General features: G+C 45.4%; 3 protein-coding genes across 8 annotated transcripts in view; 2 read left to right on the forward strand and 1 right to left on the reverse strand.

Annotated features, from left to right (window-relative positions):
* Positions 1-12,117, forward strand: chd1l (chromodomain helicase DNA binding protein 1-like). 2 transcript variants are annotated; one of them, XM_086224950.1, is made up of 25 exons: positions 2-210; positions 384-496; positions 2,420-2,526; positions 2,621-2,732; positions 2,821-2,852; positions 3,172-3,253; positions 3,357-3,519; positions 3,630-3,785; positions 4,853-4,945; positions 5,026-5,122; positions 5,214-5,287; positions 5,417-5,527; positions 6,195-6,309; positions 6,390-6,543; positions 6,637-6,832; positions 7,030-7,175; positions 8,413-8,567; positions 8,660-8,856; positions 8,937-9,035; positions 9,120-9,190; positions 9,312-9,426; positions 10,155-10,263; positions 10,714-10,965; positions 11,166-11,250; positions 11,402-12,117. In XM_086224950.1, exons 1-25 carry the CDS (start codon positions 117-119, stop codon positions 11,522-11,524), a joined length of 3,051 nt encoding a protein of 1,016 aa, XP_086081076.1. In that variant the 5' UTR covers positions 2-116; the 3' UTR covers positions 11,525-12,117. The 2 variants fall into 2 exon arrangements, with proteins under 2 accessions (XP_086081077.1, XP_086081076.1); XM_086224951.1 differs by lacking the exons at positions 10,155-10,263; positions 11,166-11,250; positions 11,402-12,117 and having other exon boundaries at positions 1-210; positions 10,714-10,898.
* A 471-nt stretch (positions 12,118-12,588) lies between these two features.
* On the forward strand, positions 12,589-17,141 carry traf3ip2l (TRAF3 interacting protein 2-like). 2 transcript variants are annotated; one of them, XM_086224952.1, is made up of 10 exons: positions 12,590-12,934; positions 13,767-13,851; positions 14,861-15,471; positions 15,582-15,624; positions 15,699-15,763; positions 15,845-15,942; positions 16,020-16,088; positions 16,222-16,338; positions 16,479-16,553; positions 16,655-17,141. In XM_086224952.1, the coding sequence occupies exons 2-10, from the start codon at positions 13,808-13,810 to the stop codon at positions 16,799-16,801; spliced, it is 1,269 nt and encodes a 422-aa protein (XP_086081078.1). In that variant the 5' UTR covers positions 12,590-12,934; positions 13,767-13,807; the 3' UTR covers positions 16,802-17,141. The 2 variants fall into 2 exon arrangements, with proteins under 2 accessions (XP_086081079.1, XP_086081078.1); XM_086224953.1 differs by lacking the exon at positions 13,767-13,851 and having other exon boundaries at positions 12,589-12,934.
* An 846-nt stretch (positions 17,142-17,987) lies between these two features.
* The window catches only part of wwc3 (WWC family member 3), a 33,674-nt gene continuing 31,965 nt past the window's right edge, over positions 17,988-19,696 (reverse strand). For 3 of the 4 annotated variants that reach the window (XM_086224961.1, XM_086224960.1, XM_086224959.1), the window contains exon 23: positions 17,988-18,771. In XM_086224961.1, coding sequence (XP_086081087.1) covers positions 18,705-18,771 — 67 coding nt within the window. In that variant the 3' untranslated portion in view covers positions 17,988-18,704. The remainder of the gene's footprint in view (positions 18,772-19,696) is intronic. The other variant, XM_086224962.1, reaches the window with a different exon arrangement.

The raw sequence follows: 19,696 nt of genomic DNA on the forward strand, positions 1-19,696 counted from the left end.
TTCTCTAGCGTCACGTGACGCGGTGCGGAAGTGTTTGACGGTTGCCGCCTTCACTCGGCTGGCTTGTCTGGACAAGTTGTGGAAGTTTAAGTTTGTTATGGTCCCGTCTGGAAAACATGGCCGACTTTTTATCACAAATAAAAAAACAAGTCGCAAAGAAGAAGAAGACGTCTCTCACCCTGAGTGACGTGCAGAAGTGGGGTCTTCGAGGTACGTTTAGCGTGGCATGCCACTTAAAACAGACTTTTGCTGTTGTCGTAGCTAGGTAGCTAGCTGGCTAGAGCTGACCAAACTGCCTCAGTGGTTGGTTGAGAGAGTTAACTTCCTTACATGAGGAGTATTTGTTGTTCAGCAGTATCAGTGCGACCCGTTTGTGTCCTCAGGGATCCAGCTGAGACCCTACCAACTAGATGGGGTGCGGTGGCTGACTCAGTGTCTCGGGAACCAGCAAGGATGCATCCTCGGAGATGAGATGGGTCTGGGCAAAACCTGCCAGGTCGGACGTCCCTCTTGCGTTTCTAAACATGACCTGCTAACAGGGATTTATAAGCATGATATTACTATATTATTATTATTATTATAAATAACATCAAGACAGTGATGATGGCCTCTGGTGCTTTCCAAACTGGGCAATTTCAGAATTCTTCATACATGACTTGTCCTGGTTTAACCCAGGGATTAAAACTAACGGCGTCCCGTCGTCGTAATTAATTGCCATCGGGAGGATCAATATTCTCCCCCGGGACCAAAAGAATTTTGAAAAGCAAAATGGAAAAATTCAGTTGGCTGGCGCGCTCGCGTGTGTGTTGCCCAGTGAGAAGCAGACAGCTTGCAGCCACTGTCTGCTCTCTGCTGCTGGACTGACACAACTGTCCCAAAGACCCTTTATTTCCTGTCTGCTGTCACTGTGTGGTGACTCAATGATGTCGCGTTGGCAGTCTGCTCACACCAAACGCGAACGCAAATTTCACGTCGCGTCATTCGCACGAATTTGACGCCGGATCATTTCAGTGTCCATTTGTGTCATTCGCGCGAATACGTAAATTTGCTCACCTGCCCGAGTAGCGAGTATTTCCGGCAACGTTTCTTTCCGCCATTTCACCATGAATATTAAAACAACTGTTGCGTTCTACCTGCTGTGGAAGGCCGAAATACGTCGGAAAACTAAACGCCGTCGTATGTGGGTTAACAACGCCATCTAGAGGCGAGCTCAGCTCGGTGAATTTCATCGCTCGGTGAACCGATCTCCTCCCGGGGCTCCGTCTGGATAACTGCCGCTTCCAGCGGTGTTTTCGGACGACGACTGGCCAGTTTAACGACCTGCTAGCTGGGATCGGTGACAGGATTTCACGAAGGACACAAACTTATTCAACTGGTTCTTGTAATTTTGACAACGTAGTGTCGTATCGCACCAGGTTCCCACACAGCCAAACTCAACTTGTCCATCTTGTTTCAGTCAGCGGTGACGTCAGGACATCCTCAACGCTGATTGGGTGTCTTGACGCGAATTTTTCGCGTAAGTTGAATATTTTCAACTTACGCGAGCGGCGAAATTTCGCCTCGCGAATTCGCGCCGCGAATTCTGCACTGCGAAGTGCAATTAAAGAATACACTGACGCAGATTGTGCTACAGAATTGTTTAGTACAGTACATTACTCAAGTAAATTTACTTCCTGTCCACCACTGTAAATATCTACTAAAACTACTGTTTCATTGCATGATTTCTCTTGAGATGAATTTTTTTTTTCAAAAATTTAAAAATCGGGACGATTCGGGTTGATACGAGACGGTTCAATATGTTTTTCGGGACGTTTTCGGGATGATGGTGAAAAAAGTTAGTTTTAACCCCTGGTTTAACCACTTAATAAAGTCACTGTTTTCTATCAGGAATGACAACATGAAAAACTTTAAGAAACCATTGTTTTAACAGGAGATAACTTCATGTGCTTTTAAAACAAAATCCAAAGCATTCCCCAGTCCTAGTTTGCTTTTTTTTTCTTCTTTTTTTACAAATGTATTCATTTAAAAAAAAGAAAAAGAAAAGAATATTGGGATAGTTGACCGGACTACACAAGCCATCTGATGACATCACCTTAGAAGTGTGAACATTTTTTGTCAGATATTTTGTCGAGGAAATATTCACATGATGAACTATGATGGTACTCAGCATGTGAATCAGAAATTTCAATATTTTGATGATTACAGTGACGATAAGTTGTTCACGAGTTGCTGCTTCAGGCTGTTTATAAAGGATGATAGCGTTGAGAACAAGAAGAGGGTAATTCCTTTCAAAGTTGGGGCTCCAGAATATACCATGTATGAACACTGATTGTGTGTATTTTCTAAGATATGAAAAGTTAATGTGTCAATTGGGTTCCCAGTTTCCCTCACAGCCCAGGAAAATCACTTGTGCTTTCAGACGATCTCTCTGCTGGTGTATATGTCAGGAGGTCTTCAGGAGGAAGGTCCGTTTTTGGTCCTCAGCCCGCTCTCAGTCTTGGAAAACTGGAGAAAAGAGCTGGAACGGTAAAAATGACCATGTTCGTCTGTGACAAACATTGTCCGTGTATCAGATGTGATGGTTGTGACAGTCTAAAACCTTCTTGTGTGGCGGGGACAGCTTCGCTCCATCTCTGAATGTGCTGTGCTACAAGGGAGACAAAAACAGACGCGCTGAGATCCAGAAGGATGCGGAAAAGCAGGACTTCCACGTTCTGCTCACCACATATGAGGTCTGTGAATGTTCTGAGGGATCAACGTGACTTCATGTTTTTTGTTTTAAAACTGACATGTTTTCAAAATTTTCTCTTTTTTTTTTAGCTGTGTCTCAAAGATTCATCATTCTTGAGACAGTGAGTGTGCTCAGATTTATGCGGTTATACTTACATTGATGTGGTGGAATTTGGTATAAAGTGAAATGACAAGTTAAGAGGGTGTTGATATTTTAAAACAAAAACCTAGCAGACCAGTCCAATAACAGAGTATTTGTATCTTAGATATCTGGCATGTGTGTGCTGATGAGTGACTGACTGACTACTGATGTTTTATTTGCAATGAGAAGCTCTGATCTCTATTTTTCATGCATTCAAGTGTCTTGTCTTTACATTATTTTCTATTAATGAACTTTGTGAGCTTTTGCATGGACATACACAGACTCTTTCTGGTCTTCAGATGGAAGTGGAAAGTACTTGTAATAGACGAGGCTCACAGACTGAAGAATCAGAACTCTCTCTTGCACAAAACCCTGACTCAGGTACCTTTGTGGCTTTATGTCTTCCTCTCTCCAGCTATCACCACTGTCTCCAGGAGCTTCCTCTGACCTCTTCATTCACTGTCTCTCTGTGTTGCTTGTGTAGTTCTCAGTTGGGTTCAGAGTTCTGCTGACAGGGACTCCCATCCAGAACAACCTGCGGGAGCTCTACTCCCTGCTGAGCTTCATTCAGCCCAGCATCTTCACGGCAGATGAGGCGGATCACTTTGTCAACTCTTATTCCGGTGTACAGAGTCAACCTGCTCTTGGTATGACAAATCAATGAAAAATGAAAAAGCTCCATTCAGAAGAGAAAGTCTCTGATTATGTCCCATTAATTCATCCGTACTGCCCGGTTGGTGTTTGCCCCTCTTTACAGCTGCTGAGCTCCAGAGTGTCCTGGAGCCCTTCCTGCTTCGTAGAGTCAAGTCAGAGGTGGCTCTTGATCTGCCCAAGAAGACAGAACTGGTGGTGTACCATGGCATTTCGGCACTGCAGAAGAAATACTACAAAGCCATTCTGATGAAGGATCTTGGTGAGATACCCACGCCATGCTTTGTCTCGGCGCAATTTTTTTGGAATCCTCTTTAAAGGAAGGTGCCAACATTTTGGGAAATATGGTTTCATTTTTAGTGCCAGACAAACCAATAGACACCCTTCTGTGTGCGCTCTGGAGCTCCAGACCCCCACCAGACAGCTGTCAGTGAGTTAGCCTATCTTAAATGAATGCAACAATAGGACGTGGAAGCATGCAGTCTTCAAAGTCATGACATAAACTCTGCCTGCATGAATGGAAAGAGGGTCGACATAGATAGATAGATCTTTATTGTGCTTGTATATAAATATACAACAGAATTTTGCTTTGAGCAATCTCAGGCAGCAGCATAGAATATAAATTAAAAATATAAATTTGTACACACATTCACACAAGCATAAACATTAACTATGCAAAAAACTTCTGAAAATTGGGAGATGTTGTTTTCTTTCACACATACCTGGAACTACTGGGGCCCGGCCCCCTCAGCCTCCTGTACCTTCTGCTCTCTCAGCTTCCAAAGCCTGCAGTTCCTCCTCTGTGCATGTTTCAGTTCAGTTAGATCAGGATCAGGGCTGTGGCTTGTCCAGATGTCATCTTCCTCATCCACAAATGTCAGCCATGATGAGGAGGAGCAGTCGTTCTTCTAGTCATCCAAAATCATTTTGTTTTGTTGATCAAAGTTATGATGAGTCTTTTGAGATGCTGCTTTAAATCACTGCGCATGGGCAGGAAAATAGTACCTGGTCTCTATCTGACACTAAAATGATAGCATTGTGTTTTTTTCTAATTGAAAGTTGAGCTCAACTCTAGTTCTGTTCATGCAGGCAAAGTGGGTTTGAAATTTTGGCAGCTTTCTTGACTGCCCCACCCCTGGCATTCACTGCAGCTAAGCTAGCTAGCAGTCTGGTAGGGGTTTAATACACACAGAGAGGACAGAGGGGTTTCTCATTTGTTTTACTGGTGCTAAAAATGATGGTCTCTATGTGTATTTTCCCACAAATGTGGCATTCTGTAAAGGGAAACATTAATACTCATGTTTAGCTTATACAAATCTGTGTTTTCAGAGGCTTTTGGAAGTGAACAGGGCAGCAAGACTCGGCTACTGAACATCTTAATCCAGCTGAGAAAGTGTGTTGACCACCCATACTTGTTTGACGGTGAGATGCGCTGAGTGTGGAGCAACAGCAAGGATCCATGTGACCGATAGTAGCAAATGATCTTCCGTATCCTCACCCAGGGGTGGAGCCAGAGCCCTTTGAGATGGGAGAGCACCTCATTAAAGCCAGTGGAAAACTTTGCCTTCTAGACAGCATCTTGAGCTACGTACATGCAGGGTGAGTATGTGGCACCACCTGGTGGACACAATGCTGCTGCATCATCAAGACCTCCATCAGTGGTGTGTTACTGTTTTATTTGTGACTCAAGGGGCCATCGAGTTCTGCTGTTCTCTCAGATGACGAGGATGCTGGACATTCTTCAGGATTACTTGGAGTACAGAGGTGAAACTGGAGGGCTGGGGGACTTTTCCTCACACATGAATAGAAATGCCAGAGATGTTTCTAGTTTGTGTGAAATAATTTCTGTTCAATGTCGTGCCACGAAACGCTAAAAGGAGCTTTTCTGTTCAGGGTACAGCTATGAACGTCTAGATGGGTCCGTCCGAGGGGAGGAGCGGAATTTAGCAGTGAAGAACTTCAGCAGCAAAGATATTTTTGTTTTTCTGCTCAGCACTAAAGCAGGTGCGTGCGGTTAGAACTTATCATCAATCAGCAATGTGTAGAATGTCCTCATTACAGGTTTCAAGATTTTGGGAATGCCTGACACTTTGCTTTTCCTTTCCACTCACCTGTCTTACATGAATAGGTTTGTAGATATGACTGATATATGTTAATGGACATTTTGAAAAATCACATTGGATAAGGTGAATGGAAATGGTGAATACAGTGACAAAAAAAAAAAAACTCCCTCCGAACAAAAGGAAGGTTTGCTCTTGCTTGAGGTTTTGAAAGGATTTGAATTCTGAATCAGTCTTTGCTTCATGCAACCATTTCTCGTCTTGTAAACAACTCTTTTACAAGGTGCTTGGATGTGGTGTTACAATGTAGTCAACAGTGATGCGCAAGTAAGGGTTCTCTTATGTCTGAAGCAACAGCCAAGCTCATAAAAAGGAGTGAGACTGATGAGCAGTGGCAGGATGACAAACTGGTGCAAACTAGGCCAGCAAATTTTGTTAACTACTGTACATGCAGCCTGACAGTGTTGAGAAAGACTCTTGATTTCCTGTCCCAGCTGATGCTGTTTTGTGTCTTTATTCTTTCTGCAGTGGTGGTAATAGAGAGGGAACAGGTCAATGAAAAGCACAGGTTGTGGGCCTGCAGTCAGCGTCCTAACTCTGTGTCCTTGCAGGAGGAGTTGGGATGAACCTTACAGCTGCTGACACCGTCATTTTCATTGACAGTGATTTCAATCCCCAAAACGACCTACAGGCTGCCGCACGCTGCCACAGGATTGGTCAGAACAGGTGTCACACATAAATGACAGTAGGCGACGTCGTGGTTTTTGTTTGGATTGTGACATTTTTGTACTGCTGTCTTGTGACAGGCCAGTGAAGGTTATCCGCCTGCTGGCCAGGGACACTGTGGAGGAGATCATGTACTCACGTGCCGTGTCAAAGTTGCACCTCACCAACACTGTTATTGAAGAGGGACGCTTCTCTTTGCTGGATGAAGCTCAGTCAGCTGCTGCAGGACTGCAGGTTTGTCAATTTTAGTAAAAATTTGTGGTTTTCTACTTTCATCTAAAACTGCCCCACTTGTTTTTTCTCACTCATGCTTGCGGTTCCCTACAGCTCAGCGAGATCTTGAAGTTTGGAGTAGATAAGCTCTTTTCATCTGCAGAAAGCTCTGTGCAGGATGTGAAACTGGAAAAGATCCTCGGTGCAACACATGACGGATGCTGGGTGGATGATGATGGTGATAAAGAATTCACCTCATTCAGAGAGGAGGAAGAGGAAGAAGACAGCTGCTCTGAATCGGATGCACAGAGTAAAAACATCTGCGGTCTTTAACCTTTTAAGCTGTTCAACAAAAGCATGCTGCTCCTTTCACATTTCACTCTCATCCTGTCAATATCACATCTGCAAACAGACTTCACACCACCGATGGTTTTTAATTATACTTTTACAAGTACCAGAAGTATTGCTTGAAATCCGTGGTAGTAATGCTCTATTCTTGTCTGTCAGACCACATGTACTACTTCGAGGGGAAAGACTACAGTAAAGACCCCTCCTCTGAGGACCAGAAGCACTTTGAGCGCTTGTTGGAGGAACAGCAGGCCGAATTCCAGCAAGCTGTCAGTGAGGGACGAGCTTTACGGAACAAAGCTGGTGTAAGCTTCAGTCTCCTTCACTGATGTGTGTGTGCCTGTCACTGTTGAGTTAATTTATCCAAAGTCATCCCCTCTGAAGCAGAGGAGGAACCACCCGCTGAGGCTTTGTGGCCCCGTCAATTGGCTTCGTTCAGGTCCTGATGGTTAATGTAAAAAAAAAGATCCATGAATCACATCATTTCCAAGCCTGTGTTTCGGTTCTTTTGGTTCACACCAAAGTAGAGAAGTACTGATGTTGGTGTGTTTACACCTCAATCTGACTTAATGTGTATTTACGCTAAGTTCACTCCACACAGCTCACCTTCTTTTTAAGTGGTTTACATACTACGGGACACCATGCAGGATCATTCACCAGGAGGACTCGGTGAACTATGTTGTGTGAAACAGGATCTTTTGTCCCAAAATGAGATGTTGCTGAGAAAAGAGAGAGAGAGAGAAGCACATAGTTGCAAGGATGGATTGAGATGTTGTTTACTTGCCCTCTCATATTCTCTCCTGCTGAAGTTTAGCGCAGAATCTACCCAGATGTTTAGTGCTGCTACCTGGGAAAGGTCAATAACCCACCAGTGAGCCACTGGACTTGTCTCTTTGAACAGTTAGCACATGCTATTATCCTCCAGGGCCCATTTGCCTTTTGCCACCGAGCTCCAAAACCACTTGGTGAAAATCAGGGTTAAAATCTCATAGTGTGAATGAGCCATTAGTAAATAAAATCATACCTCCGAGTCTAGGTTTTCATTTGCATCTGTTGATATTGTCAGCAGTATGACTTTAAAACTACAATTCAAATTTTTCGGAAACATGCTGAAGGGGTGCACTGTGGGCTCAAGAAGCAGCCACACTTCAGGAGAGGTACGTTTAAACCTATGATGAACTGCTTTTCTTTTCCCAGTGGACCAAACACCTCAAATAGACCAGGTCTGTCCTTTTGCAGTCAGTAATCAGTGACTAATCACCGAGTCAAATGCAGAATACACACCAACAAAAAGCCCATCGCACTGATGAGACATGTGAGGCATGGACATATATGGTGTCTGTTCCAAACTCAGCAGATGTGGTTTCCTCTCGTGAAGTGTTCACTGTATCATGCACTCTTTTTGTTCACTTCAAGGCAACTATTGATGCTGCCTGTGTTGCCACAGCAACTGTATGTGAACATAACTGTAGCCAAAGATAAACCCCAGTTATGGGGATTCTACAGACTCAAAAGTGGAATCTAATTTCCATGTACTTGTAGGTGTTGGCTCCTGGGATTCAAACGAGGAAAAGGAAACCTCTCACTGAGGCTGAGTTGGAGCTGCGGCGGCAGAGGAGGGAGGAAGCTGCAGCCAAGAGAGCCAAACACCAGGAGGACATGAAGAAGAAGCAGCAGGAGCAGAAACTCAGGAAAAAGTGCAGCTTCCTCTGGAATCCATTCAGCTCAGTCATGTTTTACCCTCCTCTTTCTGTTTTATATTGTGTGTTTTGGTGTATTTGTACTGCAGAATGGCGTGGTGGGAGTCCTGCGGCTACAGATCAGTTTGCCTAAAGGCTGGGGACAGTGAAGACGAGGAGGAGGAGGAGGAGGATGACAGGAGTGTGTGCTCCACTGACTCGGACAGCACAGCTATCCACTATGTTCTGGGGGATGTTACTCATCCTCATGCTGCACAGGGAGATGCCATCATCGTCCACTGTGTTGGTACGGGTCGACTGATGCATCACACCTATCAGTGTCTTCTTTGCTATGGCTTTGACTAACTGGCTGACTGGTGTGTGTAGATGACTCCGGCTGGTGGGGCCGGGGGGGCTTGTTCTCAGCTCTAGAGGTGAGATCAGATGAACCCCGGCGGCAGTATGAGCTGGCTGGCAAGATGAAAGGTAAGGTGGGCTGATTAGAAAGACAAATTCATGCTCTAAGAACTCTTCAGAAGGTATAATGTTCATCATGTTGCGTTGTCTCAGACTTGGAAGTGGGAAACGTGCTGCTCTTCCCCATCGATGACAAACAGTCCAGACTGGACGGCCAAGATCAAGTAAGTTTTCTGACGCGTGCTGCCTCTGCGCAGCGTTTGTGATCGAATGTTCAGGGCTGTGAAAATGTGGCAATGTTGGCCTTTTAACCTTTAACCTTTTAATATCCTACTGTCTCATCAGCTGGCCCTTATAGTCGCACAGCAACGAGACAAAGCCAACAACCTGTCTGGGATCTTTCTATCGGCTCTGGACGAAGGTCTAAAGAAGATTTATGCAGCAGCCAAACGCCATAAAGGTAGAGTCAGACACTTTCTGGAAAACAGTAGTAATAACCATGTTCACCTGCTCAGAGTTTTTCAAGAAGAAGAACAAGTTAGCCATGGATGTGCAGGCATTCACCCATGTGTGTCAACTGTCTGTTGCTGCTCGTCCACTGAGTCTTCTAGATTATTCTCCACCAGCTCTGCCCCTCTGAGGCTGCAGGGTACAGACTTTTCTAAACTTGCTTGGATAGCTACAGCCATGACCAGTACTGAAACATGTCAACATTAAACGACACACAAGAGCTGACATTAACACCAATTATATGACTTGAAGTTAGCCGATTGCACCTGACGTTTGAGGGCGACTGATGCCTCTGTATTTTGGCAACTTCATTTTTTTGTTCCCATAGGAGTTTAAAATACAGTGTTTGAATGAAATTCATTTGAATTCTTGCTTGTAACTCCACAAGATCAGTCGGAGAGTCACATGTAGTCAGATAAGCCTGTGTGACTCAAGACAAGAAGGTCACATAAGGAAGCTGCTTGGAAGCATGACAGACTTGACCAACAAGATCAGCCATGCGTCATCTTATGTGCAGCCAAAATGGAAGACAACACAAAACTATTCGCCTCAAGTTTAAGACAGAGCCATCAAAGAGTTGTGGTTGACAGCAGCACTGCCTTCGGCTCAGCTTGAGAGGCGTGTTAACACAGGACCCAAAAATCCTGACTCTGTCTTTGCTGGTGTCCTCTCACAAAGCAAGCGTCCACCTTCCACGCATCGGTCACGCCACTAAAGGCTTCAACTGGTACGGCACGGAGAGACTGATCAGGAAACACCTGGCGTCCAGAGGCATCCCCACCTTCATGTATCCTACAAACCATTTCCAGCATCGATATGGTCATGAAAAACCTGGAGAAGTTATGGAATGTAAAAAAAAAAGTCATTTCCAGGCCTTGAAAGCTTTTTCAAAAATAAATAAAGCCAAAAAATGTTGGAAAAACAATGTAATAGAAATTTGCTTACAAATAGCTGCATATTAGAGTATCATTGGTTCAGTTAAATTGACTGAAGGCAGAAAAAAAGAGGACATTTTCACGTGCTTGTGCTGTATCAAACCACAAAACACACATTTTAGTGAAATGCATGCTGGTAAATTTTGACAAGGCTTTCTGTTTGTTTCTCAGTCATTTCGGAGGAGGTTTGATCAGGAAATCTTTCCTCAAATGCCTGGAAAAAAATAATGGAAATTCATTGGTAAATTAGTGATTCATGTTTCAGGAAATTTTGAGATGATTTCACTCAACCTGACCAACAGATACTATCACAGCAGAAGTGCCAGAAGTTCCAGGAAGATGACGACACCTCAGACACTTGCGGCCTCCATGTCAACATCCTCCCCTGAACCACAGTTGCACAATCCAGGCACCGTCGACGTAGACGCAGCGGGGCCCTCCACGCTGCCACTGAGCCGAAGCCCCACAGAGCTCCCCACTTTCATGAGAGGAGTCAGTGTGTTTTTCTACAACCTGCCTTCGTCAGAGAGGAAGAGGCTGGCACGCTACCTCATCACATATCCTTCCTGATGAAGAGTTTTCCTCACAGTCACGCTGAAAGGATGACGATGATGGTGTGAGATGTCAGGATACAATAAAGTTTGAGCAGAGGTAGAGATCACATTCCTGCACATTTACAGCTGCAGCACTTAGTCTTTAGTGTGTGTTTGTGAGTGTGAGTGTGTGAAAATGCCACGGCTCCTTAGCTACAGTGCACCTATGACGGAGACGAAGAGGAGATCATGAGCCCGGAGGTCACACACATCGTTGCAGAGGTGGAGAACAACATCCAGCTACAGGTTAATATGATGCTGGTCCTCATCGGACTCCTGGCCCACGCTATTCTTTTACCTGAGTGCAAATGTGTGTGTTAAGACCATTATTATTGTAGAAAGAAATGTTGTCACTGTGTGTGTGCGTGTGCGTGTGCGTGTGCGTGTGCGCACCCAGGAGCTCCAGGATCTGGTCCACCGGTACACTCAAGCGGTCCCTGTGCAGAAGGCCTGGCTGGAGTCCTGTTTCTCCAAACAACGAAAAGTCAGCACAACTCCGTTCCTGCACCGGCTCAAATGATGCAGCTTCTGTTTTAGAAGCTTTTAAAATTCCTTTTGCCTCAAGCTTAAATGAACTTTGCTGGTGATTTGAAAATGCACTAAATGTCTACACAGCTTGTAACATTGAATAAATGTCTTTACGGAGCTGGTTTGGTTTTTGTCGACACTGAGGCTGTTGCTGCACTAACACACTGATGTTTAAGTCCAGGCATAAAGCTGGTGTTTGTTGAGGACACACAACACAAAAAGGAAGAATAATCACTTTTGTGTTATTTGCATTGACTAATAACTACTTGCCTAACCAGCCTAAACTCAACCGTTGACCCAAAAACTAGAGTTTAACCAATGTATTGCAGCAGGGATGAAGTATTTTGTAGTTAGCGTCACCACAGGTTGGGGACTTTGACCCAACAGCACCACCATCGTCCTCCTGGTGCTGTGGGACACTGACTTAGCATCAGTGTCTCTTACAACCCCACATCTCTTTAACTACTTGCTTTGTGGTTCTTTCAACGTGAGACATTTAATGTCTTTAATAACCCTGTAGTGATTAATCAGATATTAGCAGCTGCTGTGTCATAAGGATGGAGTTCATGCCATGGGACAAAATTGTAGATATCGGGCAGTCAGGACCTCTACATGTTTCTGCAATCAATGTTAGTTAAATAAATGTATCAATTCTGGCCGTGACATGCAAATAAAATATTACATTTCAAATAGATTTTGGTCAACGTGTGGGTAAACATTAGACTTTAAAATCTTTTTTTCTTTTCCTTTCACATCATTCAGGACACTTTCCACATCGTGGGTCACAGTTACACAGTAATAACCCAAAATATGACAGTCACTGTAAAGGAAACGCTAAATACTAACTAATACTGACAGCTATCCATTCAAAAGCCGACTCATTATTGACTATCATTATTACTCTTTACTGTCCCCTCGGGGCTCAAGTGGAGACACAGGGGGCCCTCAGAGAACGCACGTGCTACAGACCCAGGGCTTGTTGCACAGCTGCTGTCCCGGAAGTGGCTCTGGTCCCTCGGTCGTGTCGTCAGCAATAACGTTTCCGTTGACTCGTCTCAGTTTAATCCCACAATTTCAGGATCGTGCTTGTTCCTCTCCAAAATGTGCGCTTGTATGTTCCCATATACTGAGAAACACACACGCACACGCACACGCACAGGCAGGTGGGTGGCGCGTGTGCGCGGGGCGGGGTTAGCCGTAGCTGAAGTCCTCAAAACCGTCAATTATATCTGTCCCGAGAGGAAGAAGGGACGCCGCTATTTCGTACTATTTGACGGAAAGTGTCCGGTGACAGTGGAGGAGCGAGAGGAGTTGTTTGTTTATTCGTTGTTTGTTCCCCGGTGTGATTAGAGGCGGAGGAGCTCCAGGCACCTGGCGGAGACGGAACCTTCAACCAGTGACGGTAATTCACCTGAAGCTGTTGACTTAACAACAGGTTACACAACAAGTTCGCTGCGACTCACGGAGAGGCGAGCTTGGCGGCAGCTTCTGTTTTCTCTGCTCGTCTTTTAAAACAAACAAAACAAAAACAACAGCTTTTGTATTTAAGTGAACGTTACCAGGTTCTGTCTCAGTGGGAAGTTTGAAGTGTGTGTGTGTGCGTGCGCACGTGCGTGTGCGCGCACGTTCGCGCAGGCGCTTAACGAACAGGAAAAATTGAAGGTCATTGTAAACGGACTAAATCCACCTGACGTGATGGAGAGCCACACTCGTGTCTCTAATTGTGAAAGTCGGTTACGATAGAAAAATTGAATTCGAGTGTTCATCGGAGGGTCTTTCCCTTCTTATGTCGTCTCTCTGAGATCGATTTAACTTGAATAAAACTACGAACGTCACTGTTGAAGTCCCGTGCGCGCGCGCGCGTGTGTGTGTGGGCGCGTGCCCGCTGCTTTAACTACCGAGGACAGTTTTCGTTCTCCTCTAACAAGTGTGTTCTAAGCCTGGATGATCGTTGCTTTGATTTTCCTTCCGAGTCTTGGTTTGTTTGCTGGTGTTTTTGTTCAGCATCAACCACCAACCGTTCGGAGGAAAGTCCCCTCCGTGGGAGTGGGAGACACCGGGTCATACAGCGGTGGTGCTCTCACGCAGCCACGGGCTGGAAATGACTGTCGGAGTCTCTGAGGTGCTGAAACAGCAGCCGGCCGCTGCTGCTGGGTTGTCCCTGCTCTTTAAACCTGGCCTTTGTTCTGTTGGATCGTTGCTGTTTAAAACACAACGTGTGTTTTCGCGTGCAGCATCAACGTCACACACATGGACGTCAGGAGGAAGAGCCCAAATGATGCTTCCTGCTCCGGTCCACTCAGCTTCGGTTCCAAATAGGTGAGCATCTCCACACCAGGGAGGGGACTTCTTCTTCTTTTCTTTTCCCCCCCTCGACAATCGACACGTGTTCACCTTGTAACAGTTCGTTGTTATGACCATTGGCAAAAAAAAAGTTGAAATGTGTGTGTGTGTGTGTGTGTGTGTGGGGGGGGGGCTGTGGGATTTTCATGTGTATTTGTGAATGTCATCTTATTACATTGCCTATTCAAATAAACATCATAAAGTCCTGCTTTTTCCCAAATGAAATAGGATTAAATAGTTAAAATAAAATGGACCCACTGCCTGTTTTCTGTTTTATTTTTGTAAACTCCCCAGGGTAAAAAGGAACGTCAAGAACTTTTGTTGAACAAACGGTTTACATTTGCAAAAGTTTCATGGTCAATATCTGACATTACAGCCATGTTTTTGAGCCTAAAATGAAGTAGTGCATCCATCCATCCATCCATTTTCTACCTCTTATCCAGTTAAGGGTGGGGGGGGTGGAGCCTATCCCAGCAGCCTTCAGGTGAGAGGCAGGGTTCACCCTGGACAGGTCACCAGTCCATCACAGGGCCAACACAGAGACAGACAATCATTGGCTCTCCCAGCCACACCTACAGTCAATTTAGAGTCTGGATTAACCTGGTCCCTCTTGATGTCTTTGGACTGTGGAGGAAGCTGGAGTACCAGAGAGAACCCAGCAGGAACAGGGAGAACATGGAGACTCACACAGAAAGATCCTGTGCTGCAGCCGGGGCTCGAACCTGGAACCTTCTTGCTGTGAGGAGACAGTGCTGACCACTGCACCACCGTGCAGCCTGAAGTAGTACTGTGTAGAATATTTTCTACTCTTAAAAAAAAAACAAAAAAAACAGACAATTTGATAAAAGGCCTCAACAATTGACTCTCAAAATCCCATCCTTAGATCACACACTCACACACACTGTCACCTGTTATTGGGTCAGATGTTGGTACACTGTTGATCCCTGGCATTAACAGGAATCTTCCTTCTCCTCTGTCACACCAGTTTGCTGGGCCGGTATCTGAGCAGCCACTACAACACGCCACAAGAGGACGATGAAACCATGAGCATGCAGGAGCAAGAAGCCACTGTTGTCCAGCGCCATGATACCCCCCACGCCCCTCCAGAGCACAGTAGCGTCACTGACCCCCTGCCCAGCAGACACAGGCTAGACAGCGAGCAGCGGCTCAAGCCCAACTCTCCCCTGCACCCCGGCCCAGGCTACTGTGGCTACTGGCCCCCTCGCAGCTTGCCAGCAGGGTACAGCCAGCCCACACCGTTCCCCAGCCAGGCTGAGGGCGCGTGGCTGCCCCCGAGCATGGCCAGCAGCTGGTCTGGCTACCCCAGCAGCCTGCACTCATCCCTGAGCCACAAAGATTACTCCAGCTGCTGCGGCGACAGCTGCCTCTCCAGGTACAAATTCCTGTCCTTTCCGGATGGAGAGAGCAGCCTGGAGCAGCCACTCTCGCTGCACTCCAACCCCCCCACCCGCCACCACACCCTGTCCCCCTACACCTGCTCGCCACAGGGGGCTGCCTGCTGTGCTCAGTGCCCTTTAGAGGCCTTTAACAGGAGGCCCCTCTGGCCTGGGTACCACCAGACGCATGGCCCCTACTGTAAGTCCTACTGTCTTGATCAGTCCTCACACGGACATGCGTGCATCCTTGTGACATCATAGACTTTTTGGCTGCAGTCATGAGGGCCCTCTTTGTCTTTCCTGCCTCAGATCCAGCGGCTGGCCGACTCCCTGGAGCTGGATTCACACGGATGTGAGTAGTTTTTTATTGTGCTTCTGCCCCTCGGTGGCCATGTTGAGTTCACGCAGCTCATATTTGTGCCACAGCGGCTGCAGCGCTCCAGCTGAGGAGAAGCACGCCCCCTACAGCACGCAGCTGTCACTAGAGCAGAGTAAGAGTTGACCTGCTGACCCTCACATTCCTCTTGCAGCATGTAAATCCCTTCATCATGTATGATTATTCTGGAACACAGGGAGGGTGTTTGTCACGTATGAAGCAGACAATGACAAGCACGTCAATGAGATCATCAACTTTGTGGCTCTGCTGCGACACAACGGCTTTGATACCCACGTACGTAGGGATGTTCTCTATGATTCGAGATGGTAGGACCTTGGATAAACGCTCACCGAGGCTTTCGTTGCTTTCAGATCGACATTTTTGAGCAGCAGTTTAGGAGCATAAGCAAGATCGACTTCATGGAGCGGTACCTCAGCCAGGTAACACTCCCCATTATCACTGTCCACCGAGTTCCAGTGAAAACATGAAAAAAAATTGCATTTATGGAGCTGCCTAGCTGTTTCAGAACCGTGACAATAACTCACCGAATGAGTATGTTCTCCCCTCCCCCAGAAAGAGTATCTGATCATCATAATCATCAGTCCCAAGTACTACGAGACGGTGACGACGTCCCTCGTCGGCCTGGAGAACGACGAGAGGACCTGCAACACCGTCTACATACACAAGCAGGTTGGCCGCTGCTCCACTGCAACATCTCGCTCTGGTTTTTGTTGACTGTCCACACACACACACACACACACACACACACACATATATATATATATATATATATATAGTTTGGTTTTCTTTTCTTCTCGTGTGACGTGCAGCTCCAGAATGAATTCATCCAGAATGGAAGCAAGAATTTCAGGTTCATTCCCATTTTGTTCCCCGGGGCTAAAAAGGTTGGTTTTATACAGCGTCTTGCGTGCTGTGAAATGATAAACGTCTATGCCGTCGCAACAACAGCAGTCTCACCTTCTCCTGCTTGTGTGTGTTTCTGTAGTGTCATGTGCCAAACTGGCTTCAGAACACGCATGTTTATGGGTGGCCGCGTGACCGTGATGACATTCTGCGGCGGTTGATGAGGGTGGAGAAGTATAATCCGCCTCCTATCGGGGAACTTCCGACCATCGTCTCCATCCCCATATAGACGCTGAAATAGGGGGCTGGACTGATGCGATAACAACCACCCTCATGCTGGGGGTGGGCGGAGTCTTATCTGATTTTACTGTGACATTTGAAGTTGTCGTGTAAGTACAGTGAATGACTTTGAACACAGAGCCGCTGGTTACTGCTGCTGCTTTGATTCATTTTTCAACCTGACAAGTTCCCCGATGCACAACAGTGAAGAGAACAGTGATGAATTTGCTGCAGGGTGCACCGTCATCAGGAGATGTAAATAGCAGCCAGATTTTATTGGAGTGCAGTGTCTATCTCATGCAAACACTGTTTTTCTTTCCTTTTTTTTGATGAGAAAAAATAAAAGTTAATACATTAAGAATGTCCTTTGCTCCAATTTTTTGAAGACGTCATCGTTTTGTAGTTGTTGTCTAAACAGGAAATGGCTGCAGATGGGTCGCCGGTTTCACTTCGGTGATGTCTGGGTGATGCTGCTTTAGAAGTGTGCCTTCTGATCAGGTGCTGAGCCGGTTGGCTGCTGAGAAGGTGTTTTCCCACAGTTCAACTGCAAGATAATCAAATTTATGTTTCCACAAGGTTTCATTCCGCGCTGGAACATGACATCAGGTAAGGTGATACTGAAAATAGTTTGTGCTCAGGATTTCAAATGAAGGGTTACATGTTGAAATACCCGTCATCTTGCGTGTGTGTGTAGGTTTGATGTACATCTCAAATGAACACTTGCCCGTGAAAACACAGACAAGCACAGACCTGGGACTGGTTTGCCTGTGGGGTTTTAAGAGCATTTTTCAAATAGTGAGCGGCATGTTTGTGTTTGTGAACAAGCCACGAGAATCTGATGCGATGTGAAGCACACCAACACGCTGGTGCGCTTGCCTGACAGTTCCAAGTCAGACATCCAGCTGAGCGACTTCTGGCTGTCTTGGGAGGAATGCAGCCTGAGAGCAGAGAAGCAGAAATGGGGCCTGGCTAAGGTGGAAACACTTAAACAGGAAGTCTTGATAAGCTGCTGACACAGCTGCTTGCCTTGTGTGTGCGTGCGTGCGCGCGTGGTAGAGCTTCTCAAGAATCTGCAAGTTCAGACTCAAATGGGTCACTGTAACCCGTTTGTGGTTGTATAGAAATCAGGTGTGACATCCTCACAATTTTTTTCCAAAACGTGTGCACAGACCACGAGCTCTCCGTCGCTACTGATGAACCTGCATGTCCAGCTCATGTGGTTTAATGGTTTTATTTTCACAAGAGGTAACACTGCAGATGTTCATACAGACATCATAAAAAATCTGAATACAGTGTTTCATATATTCATCCATATATTGAAAAGTACATGAAATAATATTAATTTTAATAACATAACAAAAAGACAATGACATCTGTAATAAAAGTGGATTACAAAGTGACATTTGATGTAAATAAATCTTAAGAATTAGGTAATAGAAACAAAATTAGACAATAGTTCCATTTTACTGTATGTAAAAACACTGAAGTGCTATTTGTTCAAAGCTACAAAATACACTTAAAAAGCAGGAAGCGTTTCTTAAATTTCCTTCAAGGAAAAGTACTATAAAATAAGTTACAGTACAGTGAATTTGTCCAAACCGACTTTTGTTCCCGTCTTCCAGCTTCGTTTAAGCACAAACAAGAGAAGTAACTCGTACAGGCGTAAAGAGAGAGAGGGAGAGAGCGAATGTGTCCTTAGGAACGGCGTCTTCCCCAAAAAGGGAAATGAGCGGCCGAGCTGTTTGTCAGTAACAGTCTGGTGTGTTTAGCCGGTCAAACACTTCTTAAACTGTGAAACCTTCTCATCTTCAACATCATCTGCCCCGCTGACGTCCTCGGGAGGAAGAACTTTGTACTTCATGAGTTCAGAAACAAATACTTCATGTTAGGTCACAGAATACAGCGGCGAGCTCTCATACGTCGTCAGCCGGCAGCGGAGGTATATTGAACCTTGGTCTGGTGAAAAAAGCCATCTTCTCTCTGCAGACAAACAACAAATTTATACACATTTTGTCTTGATAAAATGAAAGCCTGAAAAATTTTGAAGCAGCTTGTTGCGTAAATATAATCCTCTTATTGTTTGTGCGATAAAGTTCCGATCATTGTCGTCAACTGTTGGTGGTACTGATCAAATGGTTTGATCCTCTCAGCTTGAGCCTCCGGTTCGTGCGTTACATATAAAACGTGATTTTGTCAAAGTGGGCTTCAAATCCACATTTCCTTCCAAAACAACATTCGGGGGATTTTAAAAACAGAAAACGTGACAAAGCATCACTTTTCTGACCTTGAGATATAAAATTTCAATCATTGGAAACATAGTTTTCTTATCGTGAAGTTTTCAAACTACTTAGTTCCTGGTCATTTTCTTGTAGCTTGTTATGGATTCCTATTGGATGTCAGGAAATTTTCTGCAACTTGAAGGTCAGATTCCTTGGGTTTAAATGCTTGTGAGGCTTCTGGTGTGACATCACTTCAAACGGGGGTCTGCTGCTAACCTACTTGCTGACTTACTTATGAGTGGTGCATGACAAATGGAAAACCAATAAACATGTTAAACTGCACCAGGTTCACTTGGATCTCAGTGATGCCTCGCTGTCCTTCTCAGACAAAGCAGATGAAGAAGGTGCTGAAGCCAAATGTGTATTGGGCCTCTGTTATTCATTGTATTGAGCTGCACACAGGCTCGAGGGCGTGGCTTCACTTGTGTAATGACAAGAAAGAAGACAAAGATGCTGACATGAGAACATGACTAATGACCGCATCGTCAAGTCAAGATTTGTTTAATGCAGAGGCAACATGTCGAAACCTCCATCTCTCTCTCTGTCTTGGAAAAGAAGGTATTTTAATATCCCACAGCAGAAGCTCACCACCTTCAAGCTCCTGTGGTTACTCAGTAAGGTTTTAT

The sequence above is a fragment of the Aulostomus chinensis genome, chromosome 14, assembly GCF_037954235.1.
Source record: "Aulostomus chinensis isolate RoL2024-O1b breed Wild chromosome 14, RoL_Achi_v1.0, whole genome shotgun sequence".
Taxonomy (NCBI): domain Eukaryota; kingdom Metazoa; phylum Chordata; class Actinopteri; order Syngnathiformes; family Aulostomidae; genus Aulostomus; species Aulostomus chinensis.

What these genes read in the sequence shown, in the direction of transcription:
- chd1l (XM_086224950.1), top strand. Translation starts at nt 117, where the DNA reads ATGGCCGACTTTTTATCACAAATAAAAAAACAAGTCGCAAAGAAGAAG. An exon ending in TGCACAAAACCCTGACTCAG is followed by an intron (nt 3,254 to 3,356) that starts GTACCTTTGTGG and finishes TTGCTTGTGTAG; the next exon opens with TTCTCAGTTGGGTTCAGAGT. An exon ending in CATTCTGATGAAGGATCTTG is followed by an intron (nt 3,786 to 4,852) that starts GTGAGATACCCA and finishes CTGTGTTTTCAG; the next exon opens with AGGCTTTTGGAAGTGAACAG.
- traf3ip2l (XM_086224952.1), top strand. Translation starts at nt 13,808, where the DNA reads ATGATGCTTCCTGCTCCGGTCCACTCAGCTTCGGTTCCAAATAG. An exon ending in TCAGCTTCGGTTCCAAATAG is followed by an intron (nt 13,852 to 14,860) that starts GTGAGCATCTCC and finishes CTGTCACACCAG; the next exon opens with TTTGCTGGGCCGGTATCTGA. An exon ending in TGTTCCCCGGGGCTAAAAAG is followed by an intron (nt 16,554 to 16,654) that starts GTTGGTTTTATA and finishes GTGTTTCTGTAG; the next exon opens with TGTCATGTGCCAAACTGGCT.